The sequence below is a fragment of the Arvicanthis niloticus genome, chromosome 6 (genome assembly GCF_011762505.2).
Source record: "Arvicanthis niloticus isolate mArvNil1 chromosome 6, mArvNil1.pat.X, whole genome shotgun sequence".
Taxonomy (NCBI): domain Eukaryota; kingdom Metazoa; phylum Chordata; class Mammalia; order Rodentia; family Muridae; genus Arvicanthis; species Arvicanthis niloticus.
The window spans coordinates 17,973,225-18,000,423 of record NC_047663.1 but is presented as its reverse complement, the minus strand read 5'-3'; the positions used below and the strand labels follow the sequence as shown (position 1 = coordinate 18,000,423).

Below are 27,199 nucleotides of genomic sequence, written 5' to 3'. Positions count from 1 at the left end.
GTGGCACATGGTGTGTATGTAAGTGTGGCATGTGGTGTGTGTGTGTGTGTGTGTGTGTGTGTGTGTGTGTCCTTGGCTACATCTGATAGAAGCTTTTGGTTGACTCTGGCACAATCCTCCTTGGAGTATTAGGATTTTGTTGGCATAGTAGAGAGAGAGGGTGGCTATCAGTGAGCCTGCACAAGTGCTTCCCCTGAGGTTGAGCCTCTGACCCATGACACATTAACATTCTTTCTTGAGAAAATCTTGCTGCCTTTTTTCTGATGGTCTCCATGTGCTTAGGAAGGTGGGAAGCCCTTTTAGGCCAGTGTTCTCCAAGTTGGAGCTACAACAAGGTCCGATTGCTAGAGAAAGAATATACCCGCACGTCTACCTTGCTTCAGCATCTCTCTTAGTTCTACGCTATGTGATTTTAATTATGTCCATCCCATGTCAGCTGTGTGGCATGTGTGTACCTGATGGTGACCTGGTGCTGAAGGGGACGGAGTCGCAGTCCTTTCTTACTGGAAGGGCGGTGGAGAGGGCTACTTTGAGTGACTCGCCTTCTTTGTGTTTAGATTTTGTTTATCCTTTTTTCCCTTTGTTTCCATCCCCCGTGTGCTGACTTTCATTTTGATTTTATTTATGTTTATGTTTATGTTTAAGACATCCACACCTTCCTGTGCTAAAACCCCGAGCAATAGGCCCTGCCTTAGCCCCACACGCCCCACTCCTGGTAGCTCAGACCCTTTGATCAAACCCTCCAGCCCTGCCGTGTGCCCTGAGCCAGCCACCTCTCCTAAACACGTCTCTTCTGTCACACCCCGAAATGGCAGTCCTGGAACAAAGCAGATGAAACTCAAGGTAAGGAAACCACCTTTGGCAAAACCCAGGCTGCTGTACCGTGGTGTTCACTTGCTTTCTTCAGCTAAACTCATAGGCTACACTGTTGAAGGGACAGGGAGAGCACGGGGGACTTGGAGCTGTACTTTTTACCTCTGTCTTCCCTGGAGACAGCAAGGTTATCACCAAGATAACCAAGGGAATCCATTCCAGTTTGTAAATTAAGGCTCTGAGCTGAGCTTGGTACCTGAGGCCTATAACCAATTCCAGCACTGAACGGGATTCCTGTAAGGCTGAAGCTAGCTTGAGCTACTGAGTGAGCTCCAGGCTAGCCTGGAGCTACAGTGAGTGAGCTTACTCTAGCTTGAGAAATAAAAAAAAAAAAAGCCAGGTGTGGTGATGCTCATAATTTCAGCGCCCTGGAGTAAGAGGCAGGGGAGTCACTGCAATTGCCTAGATGACCAGTAATATATAGAAAGACTCTTCCTCTTAAAAGTAAATAGATAAATAATAAAGAAAAAGCCTCAGCTGTGTCTGGAGTTCTTATGGTAACTGACCACGCCTCGTGGTGGGTTGCATGGCCATCCCAGTAGTTCTGCCTCTCCTTCCTTCCTCCCAAGTCTGTGGCTCACATGGTTTTTTTTGTGTGGTTCATGCCACGTCTGATGGTTGTCCACTGACCATCAGACACTTAACCACTCACAGTCAGCTGACTGTGTCTGCTCCGCCTCTGGCTCCCAGCTTTCAGCCAGTGTTCATGGCCAAGGGTTCGAGTCACACCTAAGGAGTCACCAAGCCCCCAGGGGCTGTGGAGAGAGCAGAAAAAGATATGGTTTGGCCGTTTGTGCCTTCTGCTGAGGCGTGAAGCACATGTGGGTCCCCAAGGACCTCTGGTGAACCCAGCCTCCATCGGTCAGTTACATCTATAATTAAGAGTCTGGAAAATGGGTGTCCATCCACCAGGTGTGGTCTTCCAGGGTCAGCCCACCAATCTACCCTGACCCTGCTCTTGCTTCGGGCAGTACTGTCATTTTATAACACAGGCTAGCTCACCATTTGTCTAGGAGGATCCTGGTGCTTGGCCTGCAGGTGAACTGTGGGCTGTGAGCTCCACAAACCCTCAAGACTTGTACCAGAACTTCCCGGCATCTATGTCCACCGTCACCTTCTTCAGTCAAGGTGGGAGGGTTGGGCTGACTTTTCCTTGGTGACGGTCACCTTTCCCAGTGGTGAAAACCTTCCACCCTGGTTCCGTTTACAGGGCGCTGATGGCAAAACGGGGGCGAAGACGGCCACACCTCGGGGAGCAGCCACTCCAGGCCAGAAAGGTACTTCCAACGCCACCAGGATCCCAGCCAAGACCACGCCCAGCCCAAAGACTCCTCCCGGGTCAGGTGAGAATGCTCTCTGGAGTCTTAATCCAGAAGCTTCCAGAAGGTATAACCCTTGCCTCAGGAGGCCACCGACAGTTAGTAACCCCTGGCGCCGACTAACCCTTGTGATTTGCTGAACTCTAGAGTGCGTGTCTTCTTTTTAATCCTTTGACAATTGTCTGAGGTGGTTAACAAGCCCTCACCTTTTAATCAGGGAAGAAATCTTGCTCATTTTACAAGCATGAGGAAAATGCAGTCACGTGATTAATAAGTTCCGGGAAAGGAGCATGACCTTTAATCCACGGCTCTGGGGAGGCAGCCCCAGCATAAAGAGTTATCAGGTCCCCCACCTCTTTGGAGGATCAGTAGTCTGGGCAGGAAATCGGGGGTGGGGGGGGAGGTTCTCCAACCTCACACAGCTGGGGTGTTAGGAACCTTCTAGTAAAGCCCAAGGGTCTTAGCTGAGAGATGGCATGCTGTGGTCATTGCTCCGGCCTCCTGTGAACAAAAGCCACTTGGCATTGAGAAGCCGGCCAGGCTACAGTGGGGCTGTTTCACGTCCAGTAGAAAAAGCAGGAATAGAAGCCCCGAGGACCTGCTCCCAAAAGGGTTTTGGATGCTGTGTGACTCTGTTGCCTGGCCTGCATTGCTCCCTGGTGGTGCCCAGGAAGCCCATGCATCTCTGTGTCTGGCCTAACTCTTGGTGACCCTGTTCTCTTGGCAGAGGCAGCCCATATTGCCCGCTGCATGCTTCTGCTTGGCATTGTGAAGGGTGTTGCCTGAGAGTTGGGCTGTGTTTTCCCTAAGTAGCTGTGGCTCTGGGGTGTGTGTTTCTCATGCACTGATGATCTAGGAACATTAGTGATGTGTTAGTGGGTTTCTCTTCTGACACTTCTCCCTTAACCCTGTGCTGCCTGGAGCAGGGGCTCTTCCAGGCTTGCCTGTGCTTAGGTGGCTCCATGCTGATTGGCTACTTCTTCTCACTGGTCCTGGCATCTGTCCCGGCTTGTCTCTTATGCTAGGGGGACCAGCCAGATGCTACCACCTGAAGTACTCACAGAGACTCCTGTGAGCCTGATTATAATGAAGCTGTCTGTGGATTTTTTTTTTTTTTTCTTTTTAAGCTTCCAAGCAACCGCAGAGAAAACTACCCCCTTCAGGGGCAAAATCTGAGAGAGGTAATTCTGGGTCCATTGCCCGGAATGGGTGGGCAGAACCTCTTGGTGTGTGTACCGCCCTAGTGCTTGTCTGCAAAGCTGGGAGGGAGTACTGCTTCAGCCCAGAGAGGCCCAGTCTCGAACCTACTTCTCAAGTTCGGTTTGCACTGGGGCATTTATGGACTACATCCTGTGTGTTCAGATTTACTTCGGGAACTAGGGCTGTTTGTGGATGGGGAGCACCTGTCTGGAGACTTTTGGGACTGTGGGAGGTTTGGTCTCTAACCTAAGTCCCAGTAGGGACGTGTCACCGATAGACAGAGGGTTTTGCTGGTCTGAGATTTTTGGTTTGTTTGTCAAGAAATGGCTTCACATCTGGCAGTGGTGGTGCGTGCCTTTAATCCCAGCATTTGAGTGGCAGAGGCAAATGGATCTTTGAGTTTGACATCAGCCTGGTCTACAGAATGAGTTCCAAGTCAACCAGGGCTACACACCAAAACCCTGTCAAAAAAAAAAAAAAAAAAAAAAAAAAAAAAGCATCTTGCTCTATTTGCCAAGGCTGGTCTCTTAGCTCCAATAATCCTGCTTCAGCCTCCCAAACAACTGGAACTATAGAAACATGTCACCACGCCTAACTTTTTCTGCATTTAGCGAGTGCTCAGGCAGCTAACAGATGCTGTGCCAGACCCTTTGTGACCTCTCTGCCTCACCTGTCCTAAAGATTGATTTATTTTTATTTTACGCGTACGGTGTTTTACCAGATGCCCACAGAAGCCAGACAGAGGTTTCACATCCCCTGGAACTGGAGTTACAGACAGTTCAGAGCCACCATGTGGGTGCTGAGGATAGAACCCGAGTCCTCTGGATGACCAGCCAGTGCTCTTACTGCCGAGCGATCTCTCTAACCCCCACATACCCTTCTCTTAGCAAAATCTTGAGGACTCTGAACCCCCATCTTTCAGATGAGGATACAAGCGTAGATGGGTCACTGGCTCAACCAAGGTTATTTTGCAAGTGTCAGGGAAGGAACACAGGACACTACTACCCTGTATCCCTGGGGACATGGAGGCAGAGCTAAGCCCAGAGCAGCAGCAACTCTTCATACCCCCGAGCTTCCTGAGAAGTGGGAGACTGGAGCTGAATGCTGCTGCTTTGAGGGCGGCTAAATTTGCATACCGCAAGTCCTACCTCCTGCTAAGAACATCAATGGTTTTCTTTCTTTCTTTCTCTTTCTCTTTTTCTTTTCTTTTTCTTTTCTTTCTTTCTTTCTTTTTTTTTTTTTTTTTTTTTTTTTTTTTTTTTTTTTTTTTTTTTTGAGACAGGGTTTCTCTGTGTAGCCCTGGCTGTCCTGGAACTCACTCTGTAGACCAGGCTGGCCTCGAACTCAGAAATCCACCTGTCTCTGCCTCCCAAGTGCTGGGACTAAAGGCGGGTGCCACCACCGGCCCGGCTAATGGTTTTCAAACACAAAGCAAAAAAACCCATGGGGTGTGGTGACTCAGTGAACTCTCGGTGTGACTGACATGCCGAGGGGACTGAGGTGACTGTCGGTCCAGGAAGCAAGCAGAAGAGAATGATGCAGGGTGGGACAGAGTCTGGTGAGAAGTCCAGGCAGCTTTCCTGGAAGCGGATGTATTTAGAAAGGTGCAAGGGGAGGCCATTCTGTGCTTCAGCAATGTGGGGTGTGGCTTGTGCAGAATGCTCTGGGCGGGTGATTCCTGCACTCTTCTGCAGCCCCAATTAGAGGAGCTCTGGATGTGTGGGGGAAGGGTCAGGGGATCCCAGTCTGAAGACTGCCAGTGGGGCCCGGTCATTGCACCACCCCTCAGTTAAGAGAAAGGAAAGGCAGAAGTGTTTGTGGAATGGCACCCAATCACTTCTTTTCTAAGGGGAGTGACACACAGCTAGCTAGAACCTATCTCCTGATTCAGGACACCTCAGGGATTGGGGAGAGTTGGACCACCCCTGGGAGGAGGTGTCATATATTGGGGCACTGATGAGAATTCAGTTGCTTTATTGAGAAATAGCTGCCATTGTATCTACGTGACAGGGCAGGAGCGATGGTTCTCTACAAATGGTCACCATGGTCTTCTCCCAGATCCCCCTCTGGATCCTGGCAGTGGGCGCCCAGTCCAGTGGCCTCCGGGACTTTGCAGACATCGCCCCATCTCCCACTCGCCCACGTGACCTCAGTCTCTTCCTCTCTCCCCACGCTCCAGGTGAACCACCAAAATCTGGAGAACGAAGCGGCTACAGCAGCCCCGGCTCTCCTGGAACCCCCGGCAGTCGCTCCCGCACCCCATCCCTACCAACGCCGCCCACCCGAGAGCCCAAGAAGGTGGCAGTGGTCCGCACTCCGCCTAAGTCACCGTCTGCCAGTAAGAGCCGCCTGCAGACTGCCCCTGTGCCCATGCCAGACCTAAAGAATGTCAGGTCCAAGATTGGCTCCACTGAGAACCTGAAGCACCAGCCCGGAGGCGGCAAGGTAAGGGCGTGGTCAGCCTTGCAGGAAGCCAACCCAGGCGGGTAGCTCCCACCCCCACCCCACCCCCGCAGCACGCAGGCCACCAAAGCACTGGCTCCTCCCTTCTTCTCTTTAGCCTCTCTGGTTGGACAGGTGACAGCCACTTGTCTACGGAGACCCACCTACGTGGCCTATGGATTTTTGCTGGGTGCCGCCCTTGTTGGCTTTGGCTTTCAGCCTTGGTTCTGGGGAAAATCAAGGTTTTAATACGAGCAGCTGGTTCTACAGCTGTCATGAAATTCTAGACCTCTGACACACACACCCCCACCCTGAGGCCCCTCCTTCCTTGCTTTCTTTCTGAGAGTTGCTCAGGCTGACTGACATATTCTCAGGGTGGGTTCTGGAATCTGCAACAGAGAGAGATTATGTGGGTGTCAGCAGGCATGACCCCTCCCCCCAAGTGTCTCCAGAGTCCTCCTCTGCACCCCTTGCAGTCTCTCCATGAGTCCCGGCCTCATCTTAGAAGACACTAGCCCCATGGGATTAGGGTCACCCTACAACTGACCTCATTTCAACACTGCCTTAAAGGCCTTATCTCTAAACAGTCACGTGAAGTTGGGGTATCAACATATAAATGAGGGAACACACAATAAGTCACCTCTGCACCCAGCACTGGACTGAGGGGAGGCAAATGTGAGGTGTGAAGCTGTGAACCATTGCTCAGTCTTCTCTCTTGTCTTTTGGGCTGGGTACTTGTGGGCCAACACTCCTCTGAAGGCGCTAAAGGAACACCTCAGAGTTTAGGGCCAGTGTTTATCCTCCGTCAGAAGAGTGGACACTCTCCCTACTGATGAATTTGGTTGGGGCTGGTCACTAGAGGGATGCTGGCTGCAGCCCCTGTAGGCACCTTGTCTAAACCCCGTGCTTTGTTGGGGGAACCCTAGACACTCCTGTTGGCTCTGCACAGTGGGGTTTGTGCAGCATCTGGGTTAAATGCTATCTCTTCCCTGACATCACTGGGTATTGGCTTGGACCTTTGCATTGGTCCTAGGTTCTATTAACTCCTCTCAGAGTCACCTGTGTTCTCCTACCCCCAAAGATACTACCTGCCTCCTTCAGAAGGGTGCAGGGCATGGCATCTGGGAGGAACACAAGTTCTAAGCTAATGAGCTGTGTGACAAGACCTTGCCTCAAAGAGACAAGTTGCATGATTACACGAGCCCTTAACCGCAGCACTCGGGAGACAGAGTCAGGTAGATCTGTGGTGTGTGAGTTCCAGGCCAGCCTGGTCTATACAATGATCTCCAAACTAGCCACAGCTATGTAGGAGACCCTGCCTGAAAGAAGAAGAGGAGGAGGAAGGAGAAGAGGAGGAAGACGAGAAAAACCCACAGAGCCGCATGCTCACCTCTGAGGAAGATGAACAACAAGGTCACAATGACTTGTAGCAACAGGGACTCGGTGGCCATCAGCACCTTCTTGGCCCTAGGCCAGTGAGTTACTCCAGCAGCAATCAGTAGCTGCCCACACCCCCACTGACAGGATGGACCTGTGGGTGTGGAGCTGCACTCTCCCCAAGAAAGAGGACCAGCAGGTAGAAGAGAATGTACATTCAGAATGCCTCGGCCAGCAGCCTTCCAAGAGTGCTGTTCCCACCTCTGAACCCGGCCTTCGAAAAGGCCCCTCTGTGGAGGAAACTGTGACAGCGGCTTACTTATCACTCACCTGCATTGCCAGGGATGCTGGAGGGAGGGGAAAAGTTCCTCTCTCTGTGGCAGCAGCTCTGAGGATGCTGATGATCCCCAGTGTCCCCACTGTGGCTTACACGTGGTTTATAGAAGTAAAAGTTCATGGGACTCCCACAACCTGGTCAGGGCCCCAGCAGAGTGACTCTGAAGCCATGTGGAGACTCTGGCCAGCAACTACCGCTTGGCTTCATGGTCTCCAGACTTCCAGTCCTTATCCACATTTCAAAAATGACTGTCACGGCCAGCAAAGATGGCTCAGAGGGTGAGGATACATGCCATCAAGCCTGATGGTCTGAGCTTGATCTCCAGAACCCACTTGGGTAGAAAAAGGACTGACTCCTGCAGGTTATCCTCTGATACACACACACACACACACACACACACACACACTCCATGCATGCACGCACGTACGCACGCACGCACACGCACAAGAAATTAAAAATGTCAAAAACAAGTCACCTCCTGGAAGCTGCATCTCAGGACCCTTGTGACAATCAGAGTCCCAAATGTCAGGAACTAGAGTTGCCCAGAATCTGTGAAACACAGGCTCTTTCACCTTCCTTCCCAGACCAAGCACCCGACTAGAAAGCAGACCCATCAGGGTTGTTGAGGGCACACAGTACCTGCAAGCCCAAGACCCCGAGGCAGACGCAGCCACCTCTTCTCTTTCCACCATCTCAGATGCCACCCCAGTCTCAGCCACTGCCAGGCTCCTGTCCCCTCTGTGCCACTCCTTCCTTGAGGCATCATCCTGTTCCTGTTTGTTCTGGTCCTGGACTCCTCCAGCACTGTGTCCAGTGACCTTCATGACTCTGCCGACCCCAATCTGGGCTTCTCAGTGTCACCTCTGCTGCCTACTGCGTAGGAACCTCTGGTTCTTGCCTGGTTTGTTCTGATCTGCAGGGGCCTGCCATCCACCTCGAATGCTCTTCCCTCACCTCTGCCCTGGGAAGTTCCCCCTAAACTTCCTGATATGTGGTAACTGAAGGGAGCCCGTGAAGCCCCAAGGGTATTGAGCCCTCCTGGAACAGGGTTGCTGGATCTCATCAAGGACTCAGTAGAACCTGCAGTGTGAGCGGCTGCCTTGTCGGCCGATGGCAGGGTGGCTTACCAGGTTGGGCAGTTCTTTCAAATTAGTACCAGGAACTGGCCTGAACAGGGAGTTCTGCAATGTTCCAAAGAAGAAAAGGGCTTGGCTAGCCTCATCTAAGGAGCAGTGCTGGGTTATGATGACTGGCTGTTGGCTACAGAGGAGACAAAGTGACTTGCCTTGGGACTTCAGACATAACAGAGCCATGGAACAGAAGACAAGAGGGTTGTCTGAACAAGCTTTCAGCCCTGCAAGCAAAGAGCGCATCACTGCCTCCAGAAGCTAGGATAAGCCGTTTATTCCAGGTTGATGGACAGGACTTGTAACAGCCACTGATGACTGAGAGCTGAGCTGACATCTTGGGTCCCTGAAATGTTTGTTTAATGAGGCCCTATCTCAAAATAATTATTGGCCATGAAAGGCAAAATTCAAAAAAGAGTCTGAAGAATAGGGCCAGAGATATGGAGTAGAGTGTGTGCCTAGCATGCATGAGGCCCTGGGTTCAATCCCCAGCACCAGATAAACACCTCCTGGTAGAGCAAACCCATAGTCACAGAGCTACAGAGATGGAAGCAGGAGGATCAGAAAATCAAGGCCGACCTCCACTACAGGAAGAATTCAAGGATAGCCTGGGTTATTATGAAGCTATGTCTTTGAGGAGGAGGAGGAAGAGGAGGAGGAGGAGGAGGAGGAGGAGGAGGAGGAGGAGGAGGAGGAGGAGGAGGAGGAGGAAGAGGAAGAAGAGGAAGAAGAGGAGGAGGAGGAGAAGAAGATTTTTAAAAATAGCCAGGGCCTAGTGAGATTCCTCAGTGAGTTAAAGGCGCCTGCTGCCAAGACTGGCGACTGAGTTCAATGCCCAGGGCTCACGTTGTTGCAAGCTGTCTTCTGACCTCCAGGCACCCACCTCCCCCCACAATAAATATATAAAACAGGACTGGAGAGATGGATAAGAAGTCAAGAGCTTTTGCTCTTAGCCAGAGTTCTGTTCTCGGTTCCCAGCTGCTCACACCTGTTTGTAACTCCAGCTCCACATTACCTTACACTTTCTCCTTAGGCATTCACACACAGCCGTGCATGCGCACACACACACACATGCATGTACATACACACATGCAAACACACACACACACACACAGCCATGCTCACACACATATGCATGCATGCACATACACACACACACACACACACACACACACACACAGATTCACAAATAAAAAAATCAGTCTTAAAAAGTACCCTGGACTCAGTGAGACAGCTCAACAGTTAAAGGCACTGGCCACCAAACCTGACCACCTGAGTTTGGTCCTCAGTTTGGACTCCAACAGGTTTTCCTCTGATGACCATCACACACTGTGTCACAAGCATGTACTCACATCTGCACAAATAAATAAATGTAATTTAATTTAAAAAAAGATACCGAAGAGAAGAACACAGACCCCTCTGGAGTTGTGTTTACATTGAAGAAGGGACTGCAGGGGACTCTACAGACATTGAGTGTCCAGAGAGCCATTTAGATTTTCCATCAAGCTAAGCCAGACGGTAGTGACGCATGTTATCCTACCAACCTCAGGTTGGACCAAGGAGGATGCCCAGCCTGGGCTCCACATGAAGATCATTGATTAGGAAATGTGCCTCCTCATCTCAGACACAGCTGGGCCAGCCCTGGGCCTTCCATGCCCATCCAGAGTTGACCCCGCCCTGTGCAGTGTCAGAGAGGAGAGATCGGGGAGTTCACAGTAAGACCAGTGTTTAAAACATGTTTTTAAAAATAACTCACTGGAGCTGGGCGTGATAGAACAGGTCTGTAACCCCAGGAGGACTTGCTGTGAGTTCAAGAACAGCATGTTCTAAGTGTAGCAAATTCCAGTCCAGGCAGGAAGACATGTATCAAGACATTCTCTAAACAAACAAATAAAAACAAAAACCAAACAAAACAAAAATTAAAAAGAAAGGGAAAAGAAAAATCTACTGTCCAGTGATCTGTTGTGAGATCTCATATCCTGCCTCTGAAGCAGAGAGAGGTTCTCATTTCTCACCCTTCCTCATACAGTGACTCTAATACCCTTCCTCGTGCTGTGGTGACCCTCAACCATAAAATTGCTTTCATTTCTATTTCATAACTGTAACTTTGCCACTGTTAAGAATCTTGTAATGTGGCCGGGCAGTGGTGGCGCATGCCTTTAATCCCAGCACTTGGGAGGCAGAGGCAGGCGGATTTCTGAGTTTGAGGCCAGCCTGGTCTACAGAGTGAGTTCCAGGACAGTCAGAGTTACACAGAGAAACCCTGTCTCGAAAAAAAAAAAAAAAAAAAAAAAAAAAAAAAAAAAAAAAAAAAAAAAACCAAAAACAAAAACAACAAAAAACAAACAAACAAACAAAAAAGAATAGGAAGAGGAAGAAATAATAATGGTGGCTCCAACCAGTAATCCCATAATTTAGGAGGTAGAGATAAGAGAATCAGGAATTCAAGGTGGTGCACACCTTTCTTTATTTTTTTAAAGGTTTGTTTGTTTGTTTATTATATGTAAGTACACTGTTACTGTCTTCAGACACTCCATAATTATGGGGGCTTCAGATCTCATTACAGATGGTTGTGAGCCACCATGTAGTTGCTGGGATTTGAACTCATGACCTCCACGAAGAGCAGTCAGTGCTCTTAACAGCTGAGCCATCTCATCAGTCCCTGGTGCACACCTTTAATGCCAGGCAGAGGTAGGCAGATCTCTCTGAGTTCAAGGCCAGCCCAGTCTACAAAGTGAATTCTAGGATAGCCAGGGCTGTCTCACAAAAAAATAAAAATAAAACAGGAAGAAATTTCACTTCTTTCCTAACCAGTTTTTGGTTACTGTCCCCCTGGTTGACTGAGCAGATGGGGAGGTCCTCTGAAGATTTCCAGGTTCACACAGGACATAACCTGCGAGTCTCCCAAGAGACTGGGAGCGCAGGGGTTGTAGTATCACAGGTGACCACAAGATGGCGGTGGAGCGCTGTAGACAGTGGCCTGCATTCTTGACCCACCCACAGTTGTAGCTTCCTTTCCTGCAAGTGTATTGCGATTTTCTGAGTAATCTTTTTCCCTAACCGGTGGTCTTTTTCTATCTTCTCATCTCTGCTCATTTCTTTTTGTTTCTGTCTGCCTATTCTTCTTCTTCACCACTGATTATACAGAGATATGAAAAAGTTTTTAAAATATGTTAACATTTTGTGTGTGTGTGTGTGTGTGTGTGTGTAGGGGTGGTAGTTGCAAGTATCTTAAATGCAACATATTCACTGACACAGAAAAAAAAAGCCTTAAAAAAAAAGACGGGATTTAACCTCAGGCCTGCCCTGAGAATACCAGGGTATCGCTTCATCCATTTTCCACCATGACAATAAATATCTTAAGACCATTAAAAAAAAAAAAAAAAGAGACAGGGGCTCACTCATTCCAAGCTGATCTGAAAGTCAGGTGGTTGACAGTGGCCTTGAACTTCTGATAGTCCTGTCTCCAAGTACTTGCATCACCACATCCAATCTTATACAGTGTGAGCTCTTAAACCCAGAGCCTTATGCATTCTGGGGAAATCCTCTAACTGAGCTCTGTCCCCAGCCACTACCTCCGTTGAAAGGCAGCCATCACAGTGCCTGACCTCTGGTACCTGCCTTTCAAGGGTTGGCCAGACTGGATACAGGCAGGCTCTCTGCATCCATCTCTGAGTAAATCACTTGGACTCTAAAGAAAGGCTTTCTGGGGGCCTCAGCTGACCACACCAGCTTCATTTTCCACATGGGGTGATGCCCTGGCCCATTGTCCAAGTGAGGCCCAGCCCAGCTAGTACCAGCAGCCTGGGAGCTCCTTGAACTAGAGGCTTGGGACCAAGAAAGGGTCCCCTGAGAGTTCTGAACCCAAGCAGAGACAGAACAAAGTCCACCTAAGGTTTGACACGACTTTGGGATCTCAGGTCCAGCGAGCTTCTCAGGACCACTCCCTGCCCACAAACACTTCCCTCCTGCATAGAAGGCCCTCAGATGAAAACATCCTCCTTTCCCTCCAGGATATTTCCAGTGTCCGGTCAGAGCCGAAGCCCAACACCACGGTCCATGCTGTGGTTGCTGAGAACCGGCATTTCAGGGCTCCAGTTTCCCAGCGCCTACCACCACTCTGTTCTCCCCTCTGAACCTGAGTGTTAGTAAAAGCTTTGGCTCGACATGACACCAGCAGTAATCCACGTCTGCTTTGTAAATACCTGTCTAGTGCCAAACCCCACAAACGCTGGTTTCCGTTCCTGTGGGGTTAGAATAAGAAAAACACACACACACACACACACACACACACACACACACACACACACACAGAGGGCGGGGTCTCTGTGTATGTTACAGACCATGTGCATCTGCATAATGTCCTCTGATTAATTTGTGTCTAGCAAACAGTCATCTTCCCCCAAAAACCTTTAGGTTTTCTTTGTCAAATCATGAGTTACGTAATCAATCTCGTTTCCTTTTTCCCATTGGCTTCCAGGAAGCGCAGTGCTGGATGTAACATCGCTGTTTGCATATCTCAGTGACTTCCCTTTATCATAACATCATCCTCTTGTTTATTTTATTATTATTGGTTTTTTGTTGTTATTGTTTTTGTTATTATTATTATTACTATATGATTATTTTGGTTTTTCAAGACTGGGTTTCTTTGCAAAGCCCTAGCTACTCTGGAACTAGCCCTGTAGACCAGGCTGGCCCCAAACTCACAGAGTTCATGCATACCTCCCGAGTGCTAGGATTACAGGCGTGTGCCACCAGAGCGCCTGGCTTGTTCTCTGATTCTATCTAAACTGCTTCCATTCTTGTTTTCTTTTCATTTTTATTTTTATACAGGTCTCACTCTATGGCTCAGGCTGGCCTGGAACTCACTACATATGTAATTCAGAGTAACCTTGAACTAAGAGCATATTCCCCTGCCTCAGACAGGCAGGGATGGCAGACATAGACCCTTGGCTTTCTATCCCTTTTTTAAGCAGACAAATCTGCTTTAGGGGTTTATTAGGGAAAGGTATGAGTAAAGCTGACCATGGTGGTACTCACCTGTCAGTCATCTGAGCCCTGAGAGGCCAAGGCGGAGGCTAAAGAATGCAAAGTTATCCTGGCTACATTGCAGGTTTGAGGATAACCTGGGCTAGCCTGAGCTACATGAGACCCTTGTCTCAAAAGAAAGAAAAAAAAGAATAAGAAAACCAAACACACACAACACACCCCACACACGTAGTAGAGGGGGCACTATCCCAAGGAATTGATGAGAGCAGCACTGGTGGGGAAACTAAGGCACAGAAAGGCTATATGGCTATCCAAGACCAGCAGTGGAGTGAGGTTCACAAGGAGACGTTTATAGTGCCAGCCCATGCCCTCAACCAGGAAACATATGCCCCTGCCTGGAACTCACCTCGAGGGTGAGAGCCAAGCACTGCTAAATACCCCCAGCAAGGAAGCAAGCTGACTTTGTCCACAGGTTTCTGTTTATCTCTTGCTCTATAGACCAGGCTGGCCTTAAGTGAAGAGGTCTGCCTGCTTCTTCCTCCCAAGTACTGGGATTAAAGATGTGAGACAACACTACCCGGATTTTTAAAGATTTTTAAAACTCAACTGGGCAGTGGTGGCACACACCTTTAATCCCAGCATGTGGGAGTCAGAGGCAAGAGGTCAGCCTGGTCTATAAAGGGGGGTTCCAGGACATCCAGAGAAACCCTGTCTCTGAATAAATGAGTGAGTTAATGAATGAATGAATATTGATTCCATTGCTTCAAAGGTAGAGGCAGATGGATTTCTGTAAATTCAAGGCTAGCCTGGTCTACTGAGTTTCATCACAATCAGGGCTAGAGAGACCCTGTCTCAAAACATCATTAAAAAAAAAAAAAGCTAAAAGTAGCCCAGGATAGTTTAAAGTAACTATGTATTGTATGTGCGTGCCACCGCATACAGAAGTCAGGAGACAAAGTAACTATGTATTGTATGTGCGTGCCACCGCATACAGAAGTCAGGAGACAAAGTAACTATGTATTGTATGTGCGTGCCACCGCATACAGAAGTCAGGAGACAACGCATGGGGGGTCTTGTGGCAAGTGTCTTTACCTTCACTGAGCCATCTCACCAGCTCAGCTCAAGGTAATTTGTCTTGGAACCTCTAACCTTCCAACTCTCCAGCCTCATGGAGGTTCTTTGTGTTAAGGTGCCTTGCACTGGTGTGTCTGTTTGGATTTTTGTTGTTTTTTCTTCTGATCACTTGACACAGGGGACTCCCTGTTTACAGTTGTCACTCCACCCAACCTGGTGGCCTCCCAGCTGTTAGCCCTTTCCCAGCCACGTTCTCTTACAGGTCCCTTTTGTGATTTCTGTCCCTGGCAGCTTCTGAGTCCCGAGGAAGGGCTCAGACCTGGCTCTCCCCAGCAGCCCACAGGTCAGGGGGCGGTGCTCCGGGTGTGGTCGTCTCTCATTCTTTTTTTTGGCTATCAAAGGTGCAGATAATTAATAAGAAGCTGGATCTTAGCAACGTCCAGTCCAAGTGTGGCTCGAAGGACAATATCAAACACGTCCCGGGCGGAGGCAGTGTGAGTACGGTCGCACTCTCCATGAGGTGTGCTGCAGCCTTTGCTGAGACAAGTGTCATGAGTGTGTCCTTGTGAGACATTGCATAGAATAAATCATCGCAGGCTCAGGACCTCCTGTGTCCCCACACTGTGTCTGCTGTCCCCAGACTCCCCACCCTGTTCCATGGATGGTCCAGCAGAATACGGATAGCATCCGGCTCCAGCTGGCCCTTCTCTGAGAAGCTGGGTCCCCCACGGTACCTGTATGTGTTCCTAGAAGCCCCGCAGATATTGGAAATGGGGCTGAAGACATTGACACCCGTGACCTGGGCTGACGCCTCTTCCCTCATCTCTGGGCAGTTTCTGCTGTGGGGGGATGGTCCATATGATCCCACTGGACACTAGGACTTCCTGTTTCATGTCAAGGTCCAGAAGGCTCCTAGCCACCTCGGTTTTTCATCTGGGTCTCCTTCATCTTCGAAGAGAGGAAACAGTCCCCAAGCCTCTCAGTTAAATTTAGCACTCCCCTCCCCCCAGCCCAGGGACTCTGGCTGCAAAGAGCCTAACCCAGAGGTGACAGGTGACATTGCCTGCATTATTTGCCAGAGAAAGGGTTTTTAATATGTCCTCCTTTAAACACTGGGGACCCAGCACGTCCTCAGCGAGTCCCAGCGAGATGCTCTTAGCTCCCTCGATGGGCTTAGGGACTCCCTTGTCCTCTTGGGTGGCCTGTGCCAACAGGGCAGGGTATGTGAAGTGGCCTCAGGTTTCTCCCTGCCAGCTCCCCCTCCCCTGTTCTGGGTCAGTCCCTGGACGGGCCTGTGCTCTCTGAAGGAGCTGCTGGCTCTACCTTGTGAATGCTGGAATGCAAGGATGAGCTCTCTTTCCGGAAAGTGCCTAGCCCACAGGGTTTATTCTTGCAATGTGCTTCTGCCTCCGGCCCTGACACCTGCCCTGCCTTCTGACTCTTGGACCTTTGGCCCCAGAGCAGCAAGTGCTGGCCCTGTGGCTACTGCCTTCTCACGCGTACTCACTCACTTACTCACTGTGTCTGCCTTTTCCTCTGTCCTCCACTCCCCGGTCCTGCCACCCCACCTCCCATACTTGTTTTGCTTCTTAAGGAAAGGTGGGGCTGTCGGCTACTCTGTAGTTACTGCCCTGTCTGATGCCTTCTCAGTGTATAGAGAGAGATGGGTTGCCGGAAGAGGTGGTCTTTAAGATCACTGTCCTTGTTCCTGGGCCCTATAAAGTTAGGATACTTTAGCTTCCCAGCTCAGGCCTGCTGAGGTTGGGGAGGAAAGCCAGAAATGTCTGGTTTTGCTCATGTCTGGTTTATTGCCAGGGCTGAGGGTTCTGGCTCCCAAGAGCTGCAGAGGGCGGATGAAGCAGCCGGCTCAGAGCAGCTCCAGCCACATGTTGGTTGTCTGATGAGGCTACACAATATCTAGGATATCAAGGAACTTTCTAATGGGTACTGCAATTTGGCAGCCTTAGAGCTAGCCTATGACCTTATATAGAGTCACAAGATAGCCTGGTCTGTGGCCTGTGGTCACTGTTGACTACAGGATGGACCTGTATAGAAAGTTCTCCTAGGGAGGGGGGCTGGTGGCTATAGCCTCTGGCATTTGGGTTGTAGCATCCCTGGCTGAACATCTAGCTTGTTCCTGGCTCTCTCTAGGGTGTCTGTAGAAGACAAGCTGCTTCTTCTCTCTCTCCACCTCCTAGCTGGGCTGTGGCCTCCTCTCCAGGGCTGCTCCCTGAGATCTAGAACCCCACTCAGATGCTCCCCCACTCCCCACACAGTACATACCTTTCTTTGGCCATTCGAGCTCCCAACATCTCCTACCCCCCTGACACATTCCCTGGAACTGACTAATGACTCTACCTGGGCCAGAGGGAAGAGAGGGAGGCCCTGGTCCCTGTACCATTTCTGTTCCTTCTTGGAGTTGCTTGGCTTCCCCCATCATCACCTGCCCCAGAATTCCTACTGTCCTCTGGATCTGTTTGCAGAAAAGTCCTTGGGATTATCTGCTCCTTACCCACCCTCTGCAGGGGCAGGCTGACACCACAGGCCCAGGGCCCTCATCAGGTTCATTAGCAGAAAACACACACACACACACACACACACACACACACACACACACCACAAAACACCATCAGTACAACTAGCCATGGAAACAAGAGGAATTTGTCCATTGAGACCTCGGTAGAAACCACCTTGCTTTATTGATCCTTGAACACGAGGCACCCCTCTCCCGGGACAGGAGATGAGTCTCCTCACCCCTGGAATGACCCTGGTCTATATGGGAGATGCATAGGACTCTGCAAGTGGCAGCTAGTGACCTGCTATCCAAGCTGTAAAACCACAGGCTGTCTTCGAGGATCCCCGTCTGCCTGGGTGGTCTCCTTCAGGGTGTCCTGTCAGGAAGCAACTGTCATTTGTCAGAGCAGGCATTGCAGCTGGGCCACATGAAGGACCCTTAGGCTGGCAGGTTTCCTTGTGTGTCCTGTCTGCTCACTCACGCTTGCTGAGACACTCACTGAAGCTGTGGTTTCTGCTGTGTGTCTGCCTTCTGTTGGTGTCGCTTTGCTCTTCTCAGTAGAGGCTGAAGTGTTCAGGAGACTATGTGTCCAGACACCAACCGGCTCTTACCCTGAGTCATAGAGCTGTCTGGATTCTGTTTGTTGACTGGTGGTCCAGGACCATGGGAGCTTCCTGAGTGAAGCACGCCCATCCTCATTGGCTTCTCTTCTGAGTCCCTTCTGAGGAGAAGACACAGGGCTGTGTAGGCCCATCACTTCTTCCTCCACTGGGTATCATTGGTCTCTCATCAATAAAATGACTTATGTTTTTATATTTAAATATCCGCTACATAGATACCGTGGTCACATACAAGGACCACAGGCATCTCTGCTTTTCCATGAGAGTGTCTTGTGTTTCTTGGATTGAAGATTTAGGTCCCACAGCTACTTGGTGGGAACCCAGGTCCCTGGGGAATGTGGGTTGACTGGATTTTGGGAGCATATTTTCCATCCCGAGTGGGGTGTATTCAGAGGCTGGTGGGAGCCACTGATAAGGGACCCATCGGCATCACGCTGTGTCACACCCCTAATAACATCACCCCCTTTATCCTCTGTCTTTCTCCCATCTTCTCTGACCTGCAGGTGCAAATAGTCTACAAGCCAGTGGACCTGAGCAAGGTGACCTCCAAGTGTGGCTCACTAGGGAACATTCATCACAAGCCAGGTAGCACTTGAAGGCAGGCATTGGGGCAGCAGTGCTGGCTGGGCTGGTGGATGCTTCCTAGAATAGACCAACCTGGGCAGTGAATGTTAAATGTGGAAGTGCTGTGTGGCCTGGGACCTGGGTCTGTCCCTGCTCGTCAGCCTAGACAGGAGGAACTGGTTTCAGATCCCATCCTGTGGCTGACCAGAAAAGTCTGTATAAAAGGACCAGCCATGGGTCTGATTAGGGTCCCCCAAAGGCTGGCTCTGTGAACATCTCAGCCTTGTCCCAGCCAGCATGGGGGACACTTCAACTGCACCAGCTATAATATCAGGCCTTCTGGGCTGTTGTCTTATCTTCGCTGTAACATTGTTCAAAGAAAGCACTCTTCCCGGGAAAACAGTACAGGCCACCCCCTCTCCTGCTACGCCCTGGTGTGGTGACATGAGCCAAAGGGGGAGTTTAGGGTCTCTCTCCTCATTGTCCATTTGACAGGCAGTTTGAGTCCAAGGTTTTGAGGGGCTGTGGCTCACAGAATGTTCTAAGTAAATCTCCACAGCTGGAAGGCATCCAGTTTAAAAATTAGCATGCCTTCTCTTGGCCAAGCTTCATGTACCACTGAATGACCTCAGGAGGAGGATTCTGCAGGGTAAATAGCCTATGTGCACCTTCTCGATGAGAGAAGAGGCAGGTAGTTTGCAAGCCCTACCAAGGGCTTCCTGTGACTAAGCCTCTTTGTAGATAAAGTAGAGCCCTGGCATCTCTCAGAGGATGGGCTGTTCTTTTGATCACTGGTCCAGCCTGTGTTGGAGTCAGAATGTGCATGTCTTCAGATGTTCCCCTCCTGAATGGTGACACCTGATCTACTTTTTAAAAATCCAGTCTCCAGCAGCCCCGTGCATTTTGCTCAGTAGGCTTCGAGCTCACTTAACATGTGCTAAGTCCCCCAGACCACAGAAGATGGCAAGAGGCTCATGTGGGTTGTGTTCCAGGAGGTGGCCAGGTGGAAGTAAAATCAGAGAAGCTGGACTTCAAGGACAGAGTCCAGTCGAAGATTGGCTCCTTGGATAATATCACCCACGTCCCTGGAGGAGGGAATAAGAAGGTAGGGGGGCCAAGCAGGGGGTCTTACAGGGGGAAGAGGGTTAACAGAGTGGATGAGGACCTCAACCTGTGGGTCCTATCCCCTTTGGAGGTAGCATTATCATATCCTGCATGTCAGATATTTGCATCATGATTCATAACAGTAGCAAGATTACAGTTATGAAGTGACAACGACATAATTTTATTCCGGGGGGGGGCGGTGTTCACCACAGCTTGATGAACTGTATTAAAGGCTCACAGCATTAGGAGGGTTATCCTAGAGGGTCGTCTATGGACTATCTGGAGATAGCTTCTCATCCTCACCTTGGTGTACCAAGAACAAGTCAGAAGACCAAAGGCATATCTTTCCCACTAGTTACCAGAGAGCCAGAGCAAAGTAGTGATGCTGACTGAGGCTATGGACCAGCTGGCAGAGAGGTTGTCCAGCATGCATAGAGCCCTGGGTCGTGCCTCAGACTGCCACTTCATGCTTTCTACTTCTTTTGGACTCTTGGTTATGGCATTGTTCCACACCCCCACTCATCCTGTGTGCGTGTGTGTGTGTGTGTGTGTGTTACATGCACATGAGTATACAGGTGAGCACACCCATGCACATACATACAGAGGCCAGAGCAGAACATCAGGTGTCTTCCCCTTTCACTCTTCTTCTTGTTGTTTTTCGAGACAGGGTTTCTCTGTATAGCCCTGGCTGTCCTGGAACTCACTCTGTAGACCAGGCTGGCCTCGAACTCAGAAATCCGCCTGCCTCTGCCTCCCAAGTGCTGGGATTAAAGGCGTGTCCACCACCGCCTGCCCCTTTCACTCTTGAGACAGGATCTCTCACTGAGCCAGAAGCTTGCTGTTTTTGCTAAGCTGGCTATCAGTGAGCTCCTGGAATGTACCGGGTTGCATCCCTCATTGCTGAGGTTACAGGCTACAGGCATGTACAGCCATGCTTTGCTCTTTTACTTGGGTGCCAAGGATTCAAACTCAGGCCTTTGGGTTTGCAGAGCAAGCACTCCTTCCTACCCACTTCCCCAGCCCTATGACATCATTTCTTAAGAAGGGCTTCTTGGTATCATACCTTCTAGCACATGTGCCGGCAACTGCCACTTAAAAATACCTTAGTAATTTATGGTAAAGGGTGTGAGGGGGCAGCCACTGGCATCAGTGGCTGTACAGCAAGCCTTCTTCTTTGTGGCTTCTTTTATGCTGTTAGCAGCAAGATGGCAATAATCTAGCAAATCAGAGTCCGGAGCTGGCGATGTGAAGCAACAGTAGAGTGCTGCAGGATATTTGATCACACTGTGAACCCCAAAATTATGATCTCTACTGAAAAAAACCTGTTTCTAGTTATGGTGTGGCCCAGCCCTTAGCATACACCTTTAATCCCTAACGGTAAAGATAAAGTTAGTTTGTAGAAGGAAACACCCATGTTTGAAAGTGACTTCTAATTGAGGGATAGAGAAAGTGACAAATCAGAGAAAGATCTGACGGAATGAATCAGAGATTCGGATATGCTCAATTCGGGGAGAGAAAAGGGAAGCTACTTAGGGCAGTGCAGAGAGGAAGGAGGCAGCTTCACCAGGACAGTTGTACAGAGACAGGTTGGGGAGAGAGAGAGAGAGAGAGAGAGAGAGAGAGAGAGAGAGAGAGAGAGAGAGAGAGAGAGAGAGAGAGAGACAGAGAGAGACAGAGAGAGACAGAGAGAGACAGAGAGAGAGAAAGAACAAGCTACACTCAGTTGAAGATAGAATGAGCCAAAGAATGAGAAGGAGCTAGAAGATTAGAACAGATTGCTAGAGTTTGTTTGAGGCCAAGAAGAGCAATTCAGGAGAGGCCAAGAGAAAAGTCAAATTGAATAAGTCAGTTTGAAGAGGAGCTTCAGCCAGAACAGCTGAGTTGAATCAGCCAGAGTTCAGAAAGGGTGAGCTTATTCAGCAGTAAGTCTCAGAGGCTGAAAACACTCTAGGCCTGGAGTAGATAGATTGTACAGGGGCTAGATGCTTCCAGGACTAGGCCTAGGTTAGCAGACTGAGGCAGAAAACCTGATACAATTATATCTGACAATACATTTACAGTTAGAGCATGTGCTTAGCATGCTTGAGGCTGTGGGTTCTACCTGCAGCACTGATGATGATGATAGATAGATAGATAGATAGCCATTACATTTGTAGGATACGCTTAAACACAACATGTAAAATGATGTGTGAAGTCACTCAAGGTTTTTCATACTGAGCATTATTTGTAACTTGAAAAAAAATGGAAGAGCCTCCACTTCCATCAACAGAGAGTAGATAGATCTGATGCAGAAGATACCGCAGTGGTATAGCCATTGGCATGAAGAAGCACTCTGTGGAATAGCAAAATATTAAGCCTGAACCTTGTGGCACACACCTGTAATCCCAGCAATTGAGAGACTGAGGGACAGCTAGTTCCTTGCCAGCCTGGGATTAATAGTAATATCTTGCTTCAAAAAAACAAGCCACTCCAATGAGATTGCTCAGTGGGTAAAGGTGCTTGCAGTCAAGCTTGACGCCCTGAGTTTGGTTCCCCGGACCCAGATGTTAAAAGGAGAGGACCAATGCCCACAAGGTGTCCTCTGATCTCTTTACATGTTCTAGGGACACACACACACACACACACACATCAAAAGATTAGACATACAGCCAGGTGTGGTAGCATATTACTTTAATCCCATCAGTTATGTGAAGAAACTTTTATTCTCCTGTAGTAATTGTTATCTCATAGGCTTACTGCCTCAGTCTGCTAACTGGCAGCTTCTAGTCTCCATACAATCTAATCTAGCTATAGAGTGTTTTCAACCTCTGAGATTTACTGCTGAATAAGCTCACTCTTTTTCTTTCTGAACTCTGGTTGGCTGATTCAACTCAAGCTATTCTGGCTCAAAACTACTCTCCAAAGGTGACTTATTCAAACTGACATCTTTCCGATTCTCATTGAATTGCCCTGCTTGACCTTAAACTAACTTTAGCAGTCTGTCTTAAGCTTGTTCTCTCTTGAACCTGTTTCTGTAAAACTCCCCTGGCAAAACTGCCTCCTCCCTCTCTCTTCCTCTGCTCTTTTTAGTTCTCTCTCCTCCCTCTCTCTTCCTGTGAGAGTTGGGCATATCCTGTCTCTAACTCATTCTGTCAAATCTTCCTCTGATTCGTCACTTTGTCTGCCCCTAAATTAGACATCACTTTCAAACAAAACAAAAACAAAATGAACAAATGAATGGATGAATGAATGAATGAATGAATGAATTTTTCCTCCCACCACAGACTAACTCTGGTATAGAGCTTTATCATTAATCTCACCCTATACTTCTTGCAGATTGAAACCCACAAGCTGACCTTCAGGGAGAATGCCAAAGCCAAGACAGACCACGGAGCAGAAATCGTGTACAAGTCACCTGTGGTGTCTGGGGACACATCTCCACGGCACCTCAGCAATGTGTCCTCCACAGGCAGCATTGACCTGGCGGACTCACCACAGCTTGCCACACTAGCCGATGAAGTGTCTGCTTCCTTGGCCAAGCAGGGTTTGTGATCAGGCCCCTGGGGCAGTCAATAATCATGGAGAGAAGAGAGATCGTGAGAGTGTGGAAAAAAAAAAAAAAAAGAATGATCTGGCCCCTCGCCCTCTGCCCTCCCCGCTGCTCCTCATAGACGGGCTAACTGGCTTGTCACCTAACCTGCTTTTGTGGCTCGGCTTTGGCTCGGGACTTCAAAATCAGTGATGGTAAAAAAGTAAATTTCATCTTTCCAAATTGATTTGTGGGCTAGTAATAAAATATTTTTAAGGAAAAAAAAATGTAAAGACATGGCCAAAAACCCCCAACATTTCCTTGGGCAATTGCTAATTGATTTCCTCCCCCCCCCACCCTACCCTCCCTCCCTGTGTATTAGAGGGTGAAGGAGGCTCTGGAGACTGCTTCTGGGGAGCGGCTGAGGGACTAGGGCAACTAATTGCCCACAGCCCCATCCTAGGGGCGTCAGGGACAGTGGCAGCAATGAAAGATTTGAGACTTTGGTGTGCTCGTGGAGCCTTAGGCAGGTGGTGTGAACTTTGTGTGGGTGTGAGTGAGGACTGAACAGCAAAGGCTGAGAGATGGGTGGCCTAGGAGAGTCAGGGGAGAGAGGTGAGAAAGACAGGTTGGAGGAGGGGACATTGGCTCCTTGTCAAGTAGCTCGGGAAGCAAAGATAGCCCCAGCTGCCTGCAGCAGTCTTGGCTTGCACAAATGCTTGCTTGATAAAGCACTGTGGGGTACAGTGGGTGGGTGGGTGTGCCCCTTCTGAAGGGGCAGTGGGCAGAAGGAAGGCCAGCCAGAAGGTGGCACCTTATAGATTGGTTCTCTGAAGGCTGATCTTGACATCCCAGGGCACTGGCTTCTTCCTCCCTCCCTGCAGGGTGGGGGGTCCTGAGCTGAGGAGCTTCCTTCCCTTTGCTCACACAGGAAAACCTGCTTTACTGAGTTCTGAAGTTTGGAACTACAGCCATGATTTTGGCCACCATACAGACCTGGGACTTCAGGGCTAACCAGTTCTTTGTAAGGACTTGTGCCTCTTGGGGGACATCTGCCTGTTCTCAAGCCTGGTCCTCTGGCATTTCTGCAGTGTGAGGGATGGGGGTGATATTCTGGGATATGGGTCCCAGGCCTTCCATTCCTCACACAGCCACTGTTTCCCTTCTACCTGTCCTATCATGCCTACGTCCACCATGAGAGCCAGTCACTGCCATCCCATACATCATGTCTCACTGTCCTGAGTGCTCAGCCTCCTCCAGCTCCATCCCTGGCCCCTGGGTAGAGATAGGCAATACCTGCTCTACACTAGGGGTTGGGGTCCAGGGAAGGCAAAGATTTGGGCCTCAGTCTATAGTCCTACGTTCCACGAATCCAACCAGTGTGCCTCCCACAAGGAACCTTACAGTCCTGTTTTGCTCGCTCCATCACTTCCCATCCTGGATGGAAGCCAGGATGTGCCTGGATGACCCTGGGCACCTCTGCTTTTTTTTTACTTTAGTGGTTGCCTCCTAGGCCTGACTCCTTCTTGTGTTGAACTGGAGGCAGCCAAGTCAGGTACCAATGTCCTGGCATCAGTATGAACAGTGAAGAGTCCCAGGGCAGGGCCACACTTCTCCCATCGTCTGCTTCCACCCCAGGTTGTGATTGCTAGCCTCCCAGAGCTCAGCCACCATTAAGTCCCCATGCACGTACTCAGTCTCCATACCCCAGTTTGGGGAACATACCCCTTGATTGAAATGTTTTTCCTCTGGCCCCATGGAAACGGTGCTGCCTGCCCTGCTCCAGCAGCCAGCCATCTCCGTAGATGCAGCCCTTTCTTTCCTGTCTGCACCCTGTAGTTGGATTTGTCTGTTTGTCTGGGTTCACCAGAGTGACTATGATAGTGAAAGAAAAGAAAGAAAAAGAAAAAAAAAAAAAAGAAAAAAAAAAGGACGCATGTATCTTGAAATATTTGTCAAAAGGTTCTAGCCCACCACAGGGTACGGAGGGCCTGGATATCACTTGTCTCCTTCCTGACTTGGCTCCAGGACAGTGCAGTGCTTCCCTGCTGGGACATCCCATGTTTTGAAGGGTTTCTTCTGCATCTGGGACCTCACAGACACTGGATTGTGACATTGGAGGTCTATGACATTGACCAAGGCCTGAAGCACAGGACCAGCTAGAGGCAGCAGGCTCCATCAGGGAGAGCTTGTGGCTGGCCTGTTTTGTAGAGTGAAGATGGTCTTCTCTAATCACAACTTTCAAGTCTCACAGCAGCCCTGAAAGACATCTAAGAACTCCTGTATCACAAGAGAAAAGGACACCAGTACCAGCAGGGAGAGCTGTGGCCCTAGACATTCCATGACTCTCCAGTAGATGTGCTTGGGCCGCTCCAAGCTTTGGCCTCTTCACCATAGGGTTTGGGATGGACTACCCCACTGATGAATGGAACATCTTAGGAGACTCCCTTTGTTTCTAAGGTGTCAGCCCGCTGCCCCCCGACCTTGCATGACTTTCTACAGTTGCAGGGACTAGGCCTTTGAAGATTAGGAATCTCAGGCCCAGGTCGGCCACTTCTGGCTTGGGTATAGTTAAGGACAATGTGGAGAATAGGAGGAGGCAGCCATCGTTTCCCACTAAAGAACTGTGTGCTCAGGGCTCCCTACTGCTGATGGACTTTAGCTGTCCATAGAAGTGAAGAGTCCAATGGAGGAAAAGGAAGTGTGGTTTGATGGTTACCTTCATTATGGTTACCTGTTGTGGTTTTCTCTCTTGCATCCATTTACCCATGCTGAAGTTCCTGTCCTTGAATGCAGGGTGGGGTACTCTGCCATTCTCTTGTAGGGCAGTAAGCCCCCAAATCATGGAGTGATCTGGTCCATGCTGAGAGGCAGTTTACAAAGGGATTCTGGCTTGTTACTTCAATGAGGACAATCCCCCACGGCCCTGGCACCTGTCTGTCTTTTCCATGCCTCTCCACTCCAGAGCCAATGTTCTTGGGTTGGCTAGATAGGGTATACAATTTGCCTGGTTCCTCCAAGCTCTTAATTCACTTTATCAATAGTTTCATTTAAACTGACTTCAATGATAAGAGTGTATCCCATTTGAGATTGCTTGTGTTGTGGGGGGAAGGGGTGGGAGGAGGAACATGTTAAGATAATCCACATGGGCAAAGGGAAGTCTTGGAGTTTAGCCATTAAGCCATCTTGTAACCCCATTCATGATTTTGACCACTTGCTAGAGAGAAGAGGTGCCATGAGGCTAGAACTTGGAGGTTTGTCCCGTGGACAGGCAAGGCAGCCAGCTAGGTCCCTGCCTTCCCAGCCAGGTGCAGCTCTCAGGTTTGTGTAGGAAATCTATGAACTGCTCTTGCCTGCTGCATTCTTGTGGTATCCAGAGCCCAGTCAATGCCTCCTCAAACCCCTGGCTTCCTTCCCTCTAATCCACTGGCACATCAGTATCACCTCTGGATCGACTTCAGATCCATAGCCTACACTACTAGCAGTGGCCAAGACCACTTCCTTTATCCTCGCCTGTTCTCCAGGAAAGTAAGTAAGTGTGGATGAGGGTGGAGGTGGTAATCAACTATAGGTCTGTGGCTTTATGAGCCCTCAAACTTCTCTGGCTTCTGAAAGGGTTACTTTGGGCAGTATCTCAATCTCACCCTCCCGATGGACTGTAGCCTGTGCAGTTACTGTGCTGGGCATGATCTCCAGTGCTTACAAGTCCCATGATTTCTTTGGTGATTTTGAGGGTGGGGGGAGGGACACGAATCATCTTAGCTTAGCTTCCTGTCCGTGAATGTCCATATAGTGTATTGTGTTTAACAAATGATTTACACTGACTGTTGCTGTAAAAGTGAATTTGGAAATAAAGTTATTACTCTGGTTAAACAAAATCTCTGGTCATGAGTTCCAAGTACAAGAAAACAATAGTTTACAAGTTCATTCCCCACTTAGAAAATTCAGATCAGGAAACCAAAGTAAAAGGCAGACAGTGGAGAGAGCTTTCTTGGCTCATTCTCACATTCTGCTGCTGGCGTACTACCCTGAGATAATCAGTACTCTGTGGCTGAACTTACAAGGCAGCATTCAAGAGCTCCTAAAGTCTGCGATAGTTCATGCAACTGAAGTACGGTGTGGGATGTATGAGATTATTTCTGGAACTTAA

The 27,199-nt window shown here is 49.4% G+C and overlaps 1 protein-coding gene across 29 annotated transcripts in view; it reads left to right on the top strand.

The window, feature by feature from the left end:
- Mapt (microtubule associated protein tau) overlaps positions 1–26,927 on the top strand; it is a 94,755-nt gene extending 67,828 nt beyond the window's left edge. For 9 of the 29 annotated variants that reach the window (XM_034505161.2, XM_076935641.1, XM_076935640.1 and 6 more), the window contains 7 exons: positions 646–843; positions 2,084–2,216; positions 5,572–5,837; positions 15,140–15,232; positions 18,377–18,458; positions 19,430–19,542; positions 22,857–23,147. In XM_034505161.2, the coding sequence (XP_034361052.1) occupies positions 646–843; positions 2,084–2,216; positions 5,572–5,837; positions 15,140–15,232; positions 18,377–18,458; positions 19,430–19,542; positions 22,857–23,072 (1,101 nt within the window). In that variant the 3' untranslated portion in view covers positions 23,073–23,147. Of the gene's footprint in view, positions 1–645; positions 844–2,083; positions 2,217–3,319; positions 3,374–5,571; positions 5,838–15,139; positions 15,233–18,376; positions 18,459–19,429; positions 19,543–22,856 lie in introns of all 29 variants that reach the window. The other 20 variants (XM_076935646.1, XM_076935645.1, XM_076935644.1 and 17 more) reach the window with 5 other exon arrangements.
- The last annotated feature ends 272 nt before the right edge of the window (positions 26,928–27,199 follow it).